General features: G+C 48.8%; 1 protein-coding gene and 1 non-coding gene across 51 annotated transcripts in view; one reads left to right on the top strand and one right to left on the bottom strand.

Moving 5' to 3' along the window:
* The window catches only part of CLASP1 (cytoplasmic linker associated protein 1), a 293,720-nt gene that overhangs the window by 181,315 nt on the left and 98,509 nt on the right, over positions 1 to 13,896 (bottom strand). For all 50 annotated transcript variants that reach the window (XM_070071085.2, XM_089329376.1, XM_070071086.2 and 47 more), the window contains exons 3-6: positions 11,605 to 11,683; positions 8,821 to 8,924; positions 7,646 to 7,737; positions 5,944 to 6,019 (exon numbers count right to left, since the gene is read on the bottom strand). In XM_070071085.2, coding sequence (XP_069927186.1) covers positions 5,944 to 6,019; positions 7,646 to 7,737; positions 8,821 to 8,924; positions 11,605 to 11,683 — 351 coding nt within the window. The remainder of the gene's footprint in view (positions 1 to 5,943; positions 6,020 to 7,645; positions 7,738 to 8,820; positions 8,925 to 11,604; positions 11,684 to 13,896) is intronic.
* Positions 12,154 to 12,280, top strand: LOC127488610 (U4atac minor spliceosomal RNA). Its single transcript, XR_007916378.2, has one exon. It is a non-coding gene; the product is annotated as a U4atac minor spliceosomal RNA (small nuclear RNA).

Below are 13,896 nucleotides of genomic sequence, written 5' to 3'. Positions count from 1 at the left end.
CAAAAGCATCCTAACCCATAGCCTCCATGCCTCTGAGAGCTCCCTGTTCTATGCCCTCAGGTCAATGAAAAGAACTCAGGGGGATATGCAGTCTGTTTAAAGCTAAACTTAGCAGATGGAGGTAATCACCAAAGTAGCCCAGAGAACATTCTTTGCACACTCGCTACTGGACAATATTGAGCTGGAGGCTGGCAGCTATGCCAGGCACCCAAGTGCCACAACAGTCCTAACATGACATGAGCGCCTCTCTGGTCTGAAACAGGCAGCAAAGACTTTTGGGAAAGAAGGGCTGTCTGGGACTGTGGAAAGGACAAGTTATGGGCCTGACCCTTGGGGTTCAGTGACTAACAGGAAAAGCTGATAAAAAATAAAATAGGGTGAGGCATACAGTGCAGCCTACATATGTACACAAAAAGGGTGATGAATTTCTGGCACAGGGGATTCCTGGGAGACAGGGAATGTGTGTGCGCATGTGTGCTTGCATTCATCTGTGTGTAGAAGTGGCACTCCCGAGGCAGATGTGAATATGCAGGCTGTTTTCAGAAGGCTCAATTCAGAATACTGCGGCCATAAATCACATCTGCTACAGAGCACTGAGAGCTGCTGGTTGTGCAGCCATCTCATTTGATAGATGAGGGGGCAAATACAAAAACAAACCTAACAAAACCTAAGAATCTTCTCAAAATCAGAGGCACACAGGCCAAGGAGGCAACCTATAAAACCACTATCTACAGGCCAAACTCCTGACGGAGTCCTGGGGGCTTGCTGCACATGAAATACTGCTGTCTCATAAATATACTAGAGAGACGTGATAACTTGAATTCTTGGCTTAATTAAATATTTGAAACAAGTTTCACATTTCCCATCTCATAAAAATGTATTATCTTATCTTCTTGCTTCTATGTTAAAAAATTATGGGGGGGGGGGGGGAGTCAGTGCCGTGGCATAGTGGATAAAGCCGCAGCCTGCAGTGCTGGCATCCTATACGGGCCCCAGTTTAAGTCTCAACTGCTCTTCTTCTGATTCAGCTCTCTGCCATGGCCTAGGAAAGCAGCAGAAGATGGCCCAAGTCCTTGGGCCCATGCACTCATGCAGAAGACCCGGAAGAGGCTCCTGACTCCTGGCTTTGGATCAGCGCAGCTCCAGCTGGCCACTGCGGCCATCTGGGGAGCAAATCAATGGATGGAAGACCTCTCTCTCTCTCTCTTTCTTTCTCTCTCTGCCCCCTCCCCCACCCCCTTAACTCTGCCTTTCAAATAAATAACTATTTAAAAAAATATTATAAGGGCCAGCATCACAGCATAGCTGGTAGAGCCACCATCTGCAATGCTGGCATCCCATATGGGCTCTGGTTTGTGTTCCAGCTGCTCCAATTCTGATCCAGCTCCCTGCTAATGGTCTGGGAAAAGCTGCGGAGGATAGCTGAAGTGTTTAGGTCCCTGCTACCACATGGGAGACCCAGAAGAAGCTCCTGGTTTTGGCCTGGCTTAGTCTCGGATGTTGTGGTCACTTGGGGGAGAATGAACCAGTGGATGGAAAAGCTTTCTCTGTGTCTCCCTTTTCTCTGTAACTCTGGCTTAATAAAATAAATCTTATTTTAAAATTTTAAAGAAAAACATATAATCTTTATGGTGACTACACAGAACAGTAAGATGTAATTCCATGTAAGGTTACTATTGTAAGATGTATTATTATTATTACTATCCAGAATCAGCTAATTTTTGGTAATGAAGCTAATTTTTGGTACATGAAGGTATGTATATAGCCTAGAGCACCAATAATTAAGTGCATGGCTACCACAAAAATGTCGTGGAGAACTGGAATTAAAGGATTAGTTTATTTGGTGCAAAGTCATTTTGAAACCCATGTACTTTCTCACAATGCACACTTCCCATGAACAATTTTAAGACCTCTAATCTGCACAGATTTCAAGCTTTTTGCACCAAAGTAGATTTATATCTTAGTTCTATCTTCCATGAACATTTTGAAGTCCACTTGTGTTTCATGATTTAAAATATTATACACTTGGGGCCAGCACTGTGGCACAGTGGATTAAAGTTCTGGCCTGAGGTGCCAGCATCACATATGGGCACCGGTTCTAGTCCTGGCTGCTCCTCCTCCCATCCAGCTCTCTGCTATGACCTGGGAAAGCAGTACAAGACGGCCAAGTCCTTGGGCCCCTACATCCATGTGGAAGACCTGGAGGAAGCTCCTGGCTCCTGGCTTCAGATGGGCACAGCTCTGGCCATTGCAGCATCTGGGGAATGAACCAGTGGATGGAAGACCTCTGTCTCTGTCTCTACCTCTCTCTGTAACTCTTTCAAATAAATAAAATAAATCTTAAAAAAAATACTATACACCTACAAGTTTCTCAGAAACCCTGAGAAACTCATGACATAAGGCAGGGAGTATTATTTCAAATGAAAATAACCACCTCAGGACAGGCATCTGCCCTAGTTGTCAAGACCATCTGGCACATGCATATCCCGAACTGGAGTGCTTGCATCTGAGTCCTGACTCCATTCCCAATTCTAGCTTCCCACTAACAAGCATCCTGGGAAGCAGGATGTGACAACACAGGTAGCTGGATCTCTCCACCCATGCAGGAGACCTGGATGGGTTTCTGGTTCCTGGCTTTGGCCCTGGTCCAGCCCCAGGTTTGTATGCATTTTGAGGAGTGAACCAGCAGATGGAAGCTCTGTCTCTTTCTCTCAAATAAATAAATGAAGAGACTACTGAGTGACTTGGCTCTTCTGAGGGTCTTCTACTTAGAGCAACAGTCTCCTCCCAATCACTCATAAAGAAGGAGAGTTAAGTACTCACCACCGCCCCATTACAAAGGGAAAACTGAGGCTCAGACTCAAGTGCCCCCCATGGTCAGCTGGCTGTTGAAAGCAAAGCAAGGACCAGCGGCAGGCCCTGTTTCTTCAATTTAGTCTTGTGCACTATGGTAGGAAGCTCACAGGTCTGAAAATACTCCACCTTTTTGCAGCTTCCAAACACTATGACAAACTGTTGAAGACTAAACACCACCTGAAACTCTTCACTAAATCAACACTTTTAGAAATGGGGGATTGTGTTGGTCACTTGAAATTTACCTGCTTCTAAAATGAGGAAAAACTTGCTGTTTTATCCCTGGAGAGATCTTACAAGTTACCCCTTCTCTAGACCTAAATGAGGAAAGTCAGGAAAGAGTGCAGCAGATCAGACCCTTCTGTAGAACCTTGAACTTCAAAGTGCAGACAACTGGCGGTGGGGGTGGGGGTGGGGGTAGGGACGGCTGCTAGCTACGGACTCTCCTAGCAGAAAAGGTCACAAGAAAGGGAAACCTGGAATGGATCAGCCATCTGAAGAGCTTCAAGGATTAGAGTGTAACTGTTTCAAAACGTTAAATGTGTTTAACACTGCACTCCCTGTCTCCTGGATCCACACCTAGCCTGCCCTGTTTCAGACAGAGAGAGTCTAAGCCTATCCCTTCCGGACACATCAGGGTGCTGTCCATCCCAGCTACAGAAACAAACCTTAGGCTCAAAAACAATCAAGCAGTACTCCCATCCCCACACCCACAAGCCAAGCCAACAGACAAGACAGCCTACAGTGAAAGCACTCAGTAAGAGCATGGAGAAGAAGGGGACTGTGAGGACAGTGCCGGAGTAGGGTCCATGCACCGCCGTGGGGTTTCTCCCCGCCTCCCGCCCACACCAGCCCTGGAAGTGTCCTGGACAGTGTCTCCTGGGTCTCTTGGCTGCACGTGCTGAGGAAGCCAGGGTGCCAGCCCCAGGCCTGGGTAAATACTCAGATCACCTGCGTGACCACTGTTAATAACCTCAGCTGGCCACACCGGCTTCTCTGCTCCACTAACGATAACCTGTGGAAGCAGCGACACCCTCAAAGTGTGCCCTCTGTAACATTTTCCTCCATAGAAAAGACGGAGAGGTGACCAAAAAGGAGAAAAGGGCAAAATAATCCACTTGGTAATTCAAAAACTTTTTAAATAGTTCAAAGTATTTTTTACATTAATGCTGACCGTAGAGTAAATTAAAACGTGAAAATTTGTATTTCCAATGCCATCTATTTTTTTTTTTTTTTTTTGGACAGGCAGAGTGGACAGTGAGAGAGAGAGACAGAGAGAAAGGTCTTCCTTTGCCGTTGGTTCACCCTCCAATGGCCGCCGCAGCCGGCGCGCTGCAGCCGGCGCACCGCACTGATCCGATGGCAGGAGCCAAGTACTTATCCTGGTCTCCCATGGGGTGCAGGGTCCAAGCACTTGGGCCATCCTCCACTGCACTCCCTGGCCACAGCAGAGAGCTGGCCTGGAAGAGGGGCAACTGGGACAGAATCCGGCGCCCCGACTGGGACTAGAACCCGGTGTGCCGGCGCCACAGTTGGAGGATTAGCCTAGTGAGCCGCGGCGCCGGCCTCCAATGCCATCTATTTTCAACAAAGCTTGGAGCAGAGCCAATAGGCAGACAGGCAGTGAGTGGGCAGGAGACGGACGGCAGGAAGCGGCCAACAGCACACAGATGCGGAGGAGGAGGTGACCAGAGGCCTAGTGTGGGGGCCTGAGCCAAGACAGGAAGGAGAAAGGATGGGTGCATGGCACTTGTGCAGACCCCCAGGGACCTGACAGCTGGCGAGAGGAAGTACAAGGAGGGTAAGTTAGCAATCTTCAGTTAAGACTAAGCATGAAGGGCAGGCATTCCGCTGCACCATTTACATGCCTGCATCCCACACCAGAGGGCCTGGTTTTGACACCAGGCTCCAGCTGCTGACTCTGCTTCCTACTAATGCAGACTCTGGGAGGAGTGGTGATGGCAAGTAATTGGGTCCATGCCACCCACATGGGAGATCTAGATTGCATTCTCAGCTCCCGGCTTCAGCCCCCAGCCAGCCTGGGCCATCCAGCCACGTACATGGAGGGGGGCTGATGAATCAGTGAATGGAAGATCCTTTATCTAATAGAGTATCTTTTTGATAAACATGAATTTTTAACTTTTTTTTTTTTTTTTGACAGGCAGAGAGAGAGAGCTCCCACATGCTAGTTCACTCCTCAAGCACCTGCAATGGCTGGGGCTGAACTGGGCCAACTCTGGGAGCCAGGAACTCAAACCAGGTCACCCACGTGAGTGGCAAGAACCTAATCACTTGAGCCATCATTGCTGTCTTTGAGGATCTGCCTTAGCAAGAAGCTGGAGCAAGCAGCCAGGGTCAGGCATCAAACCCAGGCATTCCCATGTGGGACACCAGTACCCAACCCATCATCTTAATTGCTGGGCTAAGCACCCACCTCTGCAGTGTGTTTCTTATCATTCTAGAAGCTGAGGTAATAAGAAGGCCTTTGAGTGAAGAAGAGGCTTGAACTGGGCAAGACAGCTGGCACTTCTGCAGCCCAGGGCTGGGAAGCTGGTGCACTGACTGACGGCTAATCACAGAGCACATGGCCAACCCTCTCATGCCCCTACCCTGAGGAAGTGGCACTTTTTGAAATTTAGGTGGTATTTGCATAAAATAACACGCTTAGTTCTTAAGGGTTCTGCTTCTCGAGTTTCTACACTGATGTCTACATACCAGGATAGTCCCACCCAAAGGAAATACAGGAAATCTTCCTTACTCCAGGAAAATCCCTTCGTGCCCCTGCCCCATCCTTCTCCCCACTCCAGCCCTACCCTCTGGCAGCAGAGATGGTAACCAGAGAGACAGCATCTTGGGCACTGGTCTGGGTGATAATTTATAGGCTACTTATTTCTCAGCCATTCGTACAGAAGGTGGCAAAATGCCCACCACATTCACCCGTGAATTTTATCCAGGTCAATGGGTGACTGGCAGGGTAAACAAACATCAGAATTCTACAGAGATGGATAAAGCCCCTCCCACCCACTGGGCATGCTCAGAACACCCACTGGCCACGTAGTTTTCCCACCCAGGCGTTCCCTCCTCACTCACCTGGCTGTTTGGGTCTCCAAGTAAGTTACATATATGTGGCACGATCTTGCTTAGAGTTAAAGTCTGTGCTCCAGAGCTGAAAGCAAACAGTTTTCTTGTTAGTGAGAGCAAAGAAGCCCATAGTTCCTCTTCCTCTGTCCCGCCTCACCCCAAGGCCCTCTGTGTCCCCTCCATGGCTGGCTGCAAAGTCAGTGTGCCCTGATGGCCCTTCTGGGCAGAGCTCAGAGCCTTCGGGCTTCCACGCACTTGAGTCTCCTTTCAGGAATCCTGGCTATCTCCATTCTGGCCCTATGGCTTCCGGACTGAGCCAAAGCCAGGCCTTGCCTCCCAGAAGCTGCCCCTACACTACTGTTCTGTCATGTCCTGGTTCCTGTTTTGTGCAAGCCAGTGTGCCAATCCAACTGTGATACCCTAGAGGGTCCTCACCGAACTCTGCGCAGTGAAAGACAGTGACCACACGGCTCAACTCCTCACCATCCTACTGAGTGCTGCCCTCTTGATTACCCTCACCGCCTCCTCAGCGTAAATTCCCAGAACTATTATGATGAAACAAACCTTCAGCCACATGGTCAAATCCAATGACTTGGAAAAAGCTAACACGCAGGGGCCAGTGATGTGATGGTTAAGCCACCACCTGCATCCTATATAGGCACCACCAGTTCAAGTCCCGGCTGCTCCACTTCCAATCCAGCTCCCTGCTAATGTGCCTGTGAAAGCAGTGGAGGATGGCCTGGATCTTTGGGCCCCTGCACTTATGTAGGAGATCCAGATGGAGCTCTGGGCTCCTGGTTTCGGCCAGGTTAGCCCTGGCTATTGTGACCATGTAGGGAGTCAATCAGTGGACAGAAGACCTCTATCTCTATCTTTCCCTCTGTAACTCTGCCTTTCAAAAAAAAGAAAATAAATCTTAAAAAATAAAAAAGGCTAATGTTGAGAAAAAATTTACAAAGAAATGCAAACATTATAATCCCAATTTAAAAAAAATATTTATACATACACACACACATAACTTTACAGGTAGAAAAAAATAAGGTGGCAGAATTATTGTAATCTGTTTTCTTCCTTATGTTAATTTGTGTGTGTGTATATATATATATACACATACACACACAGTATTACTGTTAAAGTCAGAAAATGTGATTTGAAATTTTTAATTAAAAAAAAAACCTGTCATTTACATAAGCATGAGGAAAGATTTGTTCAATGTCAATGGCCGTTAGGAAAATGCAGATTAATGCCACACTGAAACATCACTGCATACACATAAAATGGCTAAAAAAAAAAAAAAAAAAAAAAAACCCACAGTGATAAGAGCCAATACCAGCAGGGAGGTATGAAGAAACCAGATCTTTTGAACCTTGCTGGCGGGAATGGGATTTGGCAGTTTCTTTTAAAACCAAAAATGGACTTACCAAATGACCCAACGATTAACCACAATTATATCATGGGGCACTGACCCAAGAAATGGAAGTTCACGTAGAACTTGTACACCCATGTTCATAACAACAAAACTGGAAATTACCCAGACACTCTTCAGCAGGTGTGATACACCTGTGCATGGAATCCACTCAGTGTTAAGATGGACTAACTGTTATGGGCAACAACATGCATGCGACCTCACTGCCATGATACCAAGTGACAAAAAGACAATCTCAAAAGGTGACACACTTTATATAAAACCCCTGGTTCACCCTGGACTTACGCATTGAGTGTGGCAACAAGGCAGAGACAGATGCCTTCTCGCGTGCGGAAATTCTTGTGTTTGAAGCCTCCCAGCATCCTGTCCCAGACGTACTGCAGACAACAAAGAACAAGTGAGGAGGACAGAGCCTTCCGCAGCCTTGCCTTCAGCAAGGTGGCCGCAGAAGAGGAGCCTCTTAATAGGCATCTCATAGGTCTCATCCCCTAGCAACCCACTTAGCCCTCTAGAGAACGCCCTGTAAAACAGGGACAGACAATGTTATCAGGTCTATCAGGTTACAGTTTTCAAACCACATTCCCTTTCGTAGAATTGCACTGAATTTTCCCAACAATCCTGAAAGGAAAGGAGAGCTGTTCCTATTTTACGGGTGAGGTAAGTGAGGCCAAAAGACGGCAGGCGCCTTGCTGAGGAAGCACTCACTGTACTCACTGCCTGGAACAGCTGTCCCAGCCTGTTCCTGAGCCCAGCACCTGCTTGACTCCCGGGGCTCTCTCTGAGGACCCCCAGCAACAGGACCCTGGAAAGCAGGGTTGTGTCACCCATCCCTATGGCCACAGCTCACTGGCAGACAGGGACCAGAGCTCCATACCTCTGGCCCCCACAGCTGCCTCTTTTCAGAACAATGAGAATCAGTAAAGACAAGGAGCTAAAGAGTCTAATGGAGGAGCAGACACAGTGGCATAGCAGGTAAAGCCGCCACCTGCAGTGCTGGCATACCATACAGGCGGCAGTTCAAGTCCCAGCTGCTCCACTTCCAAGCCAGCTCTCTGCTATGGCCTGGGAAAGCAGTAGAAGATGGCCCAAGTCCTTGGGCCCCTGCACCCACGTGGGAGACCTGGAAGAAGCTCCTGGCTTCGTGTCAGTGCAACTCCGGCCATTGCGGCCAATTGGGAAGTGAACCAGAGGACGTAAGACCTCTCTCTCTCTCTCCTCTCCTTCTCTCTCTGTGTAACTCTGACTTTCACATAAATAAATAAATCTTTAAAAAATGTCTAAAGGATTTAATAATAAGTCAAGCCAATACTATGTATTAAAATATATGGGGCCAGATTAAATGCTATAAAAATTTTCCTAAGTAATACAGCAGCTTGAAAGACATCTCTGGCGTTACAGCCTGCAGGAGTGTGTACACACACAACCATACCAGTGGGCGCTGGAACACTTCGCTTGCCTACCTGAGGGTTAGCAGCTTGATCCATGATCTTTAGCAGCAGAGTCTGGTCTTGCTCCCGCACAGAGTCTTTCGCATCTCCCAGTCTGTCTATTAGACTTGGCAGCACTGAAAATCAAAATGCAAGTTGAGAACCTGTTTGAAGATCTGTGGTCACAGAGTGTTTCGATTTCCACTACCTGGGAAGACAAAGCCCTGGCCTCACTGGAATTATCTCATTCGAAAGCCACCCATCCTATGTACAGCTCCACTCTCTTTGCTGAAACCCATGCAAGTAACCACAAGAAAACGACTGTCTCCCTCCTTCCCCTCTTCCCTCCAGCCAGCTCCCATCACATCTGTAAGCTGAGGAAGTACTATAATAGAAGGCCTTGTGAGGGAAGAGTCAACACAAAAGGGAATGCTGGAGGGGCTGTGAGGTGCTACAGCAAATTAAGCCTCCACTTATGATACTGGCATCCCACACCAGAGCACCAGTTCCAGTCCTGGCTGCTTCATTCTGATCCAGCCTCCTGCTAACGTGTCTGGAAAGGCAGCAGTAGATGGTCCAATTACTTAGGGCCCTGCCACCCATGTGTGCGACCAGGATGAGTGCCCAGCTTCCAGCTTCAGCTTGGCCCAGCTCTTGCAGCCATTTGCAGTCTCTCTGTCCGTCTGTCTGTCTGTCTGTCTCTCTTCCTATTCCTCTCCCTCTCCCTCTCTCTTGCTGCTCTTTCAAATAAAAAGAAAAAAATCTTTAAAAAAAAAAAAGTAATTAGGAAAGAGAGACAAAGGGAGAGTCCATCTTATGTGCTTGGCTGGGCACTTATGGGGCAACCTCCATCTCATCATCTGCATGTCTGTTTAACTGTACATCCATCTCATCATCTGCATGTCTGTTTAACTGTACATCGCACACACATGTCAGGTGGTGACTTGTACACACCAGAGGTCAGCACACTCTTCTTCTCTTGAGAATTTACAATCCTCTACTACAAGAGTTGTCCCTGAGAATTCAGCTAATTTAGAAAGAAAATGGAACACTATTAAGATATCAAATTTCTAAGTGTCAGAGCTTTATTTAAAAAAAAAAAAAAATGTAGACAGATAGCTTAGTGCCACATGGGAAAACAGTTCACCACCTGTTCTCAAGGAGGGCCCTGATTAGAAAAGAACACTCAGGGGCGGGCACGCGGTGCAAGAACTAAGCAGCAGCTAAGGGCTCAGGGCTCGGGTCTGCTCCAGATTCCAAATTCCTTCCCCCTGGCTCCTGCAGGAGACCCAGATGGAGCTCCACGCTCCCGGCTTTGGACTGGCCCAGCTTCAACTGTTGTAGGCACTTGGGGAGCTGATAAGAGGATGGGAAGATTTCTCTCCCTGTCTGCTGACATGCCACACCCCCCAACTTTCTCTCTCTGCCTTTCCAATAAATGAAAAGAGATACACGTGCATTAACAGAAATGGAGACATTGGGGCTGGCGCTGTGGCACAGTGGGTTAACACCCTGGCCTGAAGCACCGGCATCCCATATGGGCGCCGGTTCAAATCCCAGCTGCTCCTCTTCCGATCCAGCTCTCTGCTATGGCCTGGGAAAGCAGTGGAAGATGGCCCAAGTCCTTGGGCCCTTGCACCCACGTGGGAGACCAGGAGGAAGCTCCTGGCTTTGGATCGGCACAGCTCCGGCCATTGCAGCCATCTCAGGAGTGAACCAGTGGATGGAGGACCTCTCTCTGTCTCTACCTCTCTCTGTAACTCTTTCAAATAAATAAAATACTAAAATCTTTTTTTTTTTTTAAATGGAGACATTCTATTAGGAATGGTCGCACAGACAGAACTGCTTAGTGTTTACATGGCAATCATGAAATGCCAGCAGTGGAGAATTGAAAGATACTAAGTCATCTCTAAATCTCTGAAATCTGTGGTTTCTCTTTGCTTTGCTGACACCTTGGTCTTGCCCCAAAATAAGAGTGAGCACATACTGCACACCTTAGTGACATTTACGATCAAACTGAGGCCAGCAAGGCCAATGACAATCATCTGCAGAAAAATCCACCTGGCTCGGTTCTGTAAAGGAAGGCTGGAAACAAATAATGACCAGGTCAGCACTAACAGTGAAGGCAATTCTGCCTAAGAAGTAAAAGTGGGGGGCCTAGGACTCCAGCACCCCATATGAGCTGCAGCTCCAGGCCCAGCTGCACCGCTTCTGATCCAGCTCCCTGCTAACACACCAGGGAAAGCAGCAGATGATAGCATGAGTACTTAGCCTCCTGCCACCCACGTGGACATCTAGATGGGACGCCCTGGCCAGAGAGTGAACCAGCAGATAGACCATCATCTCTCCCTGTGTATCCTTCTACCTCTAACAATGCCTTTCAAATAAATGAACCTTTAAAAAAGAAAAGAAAAAAAAAAAAAAAAAACAAAACTAAAAGTGGCAGGAGTATTGCATATTAGAATACATGCTACTGCTGCTCCACATTAGCATGCCGAGGCTGAAAGGAAAAGGCAGTGGGGATGAAATGGTGGTGGGTGCAGTTAGGTCACTGAGCAGGGCTGAACCTGGCAGGGCAGGGGTGGCAGTGAGGCAGCCCCCATCCCCCATCCCCCACCGCCATGCAGGCCCAGGAAGGGGCTGAGTGGGGGGGCACGTTGGAGGAGTAGGGAGAGGTTGTGGAGGTTAGAGGAGGGGCCTGGAGAGGAGGCGGTGGAGGGTAGGGGCCGGGCCCTGCAAGGCAAAATCGCAGCCAGATGGAGAGCTGGGAAGGCTGTGGGTGGAGAGTCGGCCGGTCCTGATCTCCCCGCGGCTCACCTGTGCCGATTTGCGCCTTGAACCGATCCTGCAGCCGGGTCACCAGGGCGGACAGGATGTCCATGCCTAGGAGAACCACCTGCAACGACAAACACCGGGAGCCCGTCAAAAGCTGGCCTGGAACGCGGCACGCCCTCCCGCTTGCTCTGACACCGCCCCGGAGCCCAGGGCGTGCGTGCACTGATCAGCAAGCAAGGAAGAAAAATCACTCAGCGAAAATAAACCGCACAGGCAGGAGTCCCGGCGCCGCCAGACCCGCGGATGCCAAACGCGCACAGGACCCGCCCCCTGTGAGCCCCGCCCCAGTGAAGGGTGCGTATGCAAATTTGGGGGCGGTCGGCGAGTGGCCTTCTGGGTAAAAACCGAGCAGCCGTTTTGCGGCCTTAGGGAACCTTAGAAAACAAGGAGTTCGTGATTTTGCGCCCGAAGTCGTAGTTATTCGAGAAATGGTAGCTACCAGGAGGGAGAGGACGAGACTCGCGAATCAGTCACCATAACCCAACCTGGGGCTGGCGCCTCCTACACCTAGCCGACTTAAAACACCCATCAACCATCCTTTTCTTGGGGTTGCGTTACTGTCCAATGAACGCATAGTGAGGGCAGTACTGCTAACGCCTGAACAACACGTTCGCATCAGCTAAAATTTCGGTTTTAGCTCGGTGCAATTTTTGGAAAAAATGAACCTCCCTTTTTCCAGATATGTTGATCTTAAAAACAGATATTACTTCCAAAATGACTAACAGTTCCCAACACAACCAGCAAGTGGCATCACGAGCACACAACAGAGTTGAGAGAAGTTCAGTGTTTCTTCAGCTGTTTGTTGCTAACCCCCTGGTTCCAGTTCCCTACTGATCAGGGTATGTTTTACTGCCATGAACAACTAGTGGGTATTATGGGTGCTTTGATATGCCGTGATGATGGCACCTCCTAAACCCCTAAGTCCAGTCTGTTAAAAAAAAGCCTTAGACAAGTTCCAGAAGAGGGGCTCCCAGGTGACACCTGAGAACACCTGTCAAAGCTGTGAGGGTCATCCACATCATGGAGCCTGAGGAACACCTAAAGGAGTATGACATCCCTGGTGAAAACAGAAAATCTGAATAAAGTCTAACAATGTAACTGGAACAAATATACCATGCTAATGTTAGATGTAATAATAGGGAAACTATACATCCAAAGCTGTTCATAAAAAGTGACTTATTTTTTTAAAAGAGCCATCACGTAGTTGGAACTGGCTTTCCCCGGATGAGATAAATGCTAAGCATCTGCACCATATGGAGGTGGGCGTGGTATCCACTACAGATAGAATTAATGTCGCCTTCAGGTCCCACTATAACCCTTCATAAATTGTTCAAGACTAGGGTGTAAGAACCCTATTGTATTTTCAGATACACAGGCTATGTGAGTCAGCCTAACTGTGGAACTGGCAGGAATGCAGATTCCAGCTTTTCCAGGACAGCACTTTACTTGGTGTGTGTGATGACAGCAGGCCTGACTGCTTGACAGTGCGGTTGCAAAAGGCCCCATGTGGTCAGGGGTCCAGAAAATAAACCCCAAACAGGCATAGAGAGGTCAAGGGTGCCAGCCGCAAAGGACAGAAGGTAGCTCCAGGCACCTGCACAACAGAATAAATATGTGGACTTCGGAAGGACACACGGGATTCCTAGACAGTTGTGCAGTTCACCCTCTGCCATCCCTCTCCCCCTCAATGTCCAGGGAGGGGAGCAAGACACAGCAGCCTCATGCATGTAACAGACCCCACTGCACTGCCACTTCCCCACTGCAGAAGAAGACACAGGGCCAAGTCCTTGCCCAGAAGACCCCATGGGCTTTGCGGGATTAAATAAGGTGTGTCTGTAAAGTTCTTGCCTGTTGGTGAGGGCTGGGCTACCCACAGAAGAAGACTGTTGCTGCCACTGCCATGGGCAACAGATGCTAAAGGGAAGATTCCCGAGGCTGGCACAGGGGCTCCAGGGAAGTACACAGGGTTGCATTTTGAAAATCGAGAAGACATCCACACACAGGAAGAGCACTAGCAAAGGGGGATGGAAGTCAGGACCCAACAAGCACAGGGAGGCCCTGGAGGGCCATGTACGAGAGTGTCCAGGGGGCTGAGTCTTTAAATCTGTGGCCACCCTGGGGAAGATGGCCCGGAAGAGGTTCAGAGATTGGGGAGGTGGGGGGAGGGTCGTCGGACTGACCCTGGAGCAACTTCTCCAACATCCAACATCCCTGGCTTGTTTCCCACTCAGCCCCTTGCATGTATTTCCTCAGAATTTCCATGGCGCACTGCAG

The sequence above is a fragment of the Oryctolagus cuniculus genome, chromosome 3, assembly GCF_051225735.1.
Source record: "Oryctolagus cuniculus isolate XC-2025 breed Fujian yellow rabbit chromosome 3, ASM5122573v1, whole genome shotgun sequence".
NCBI classification, from domain to species: domain Eukaryota; kingdom Metazoa; phylum Chordata; class Mammalia; order Lagomorpha; family Leporidae; genus Oryctolagus; species Oryctolagus cuniculus.
Note: the sequence above shows the minus strand (reverse complement) of the source record. Positions and strands in the feature narration are given on the sequence as shown.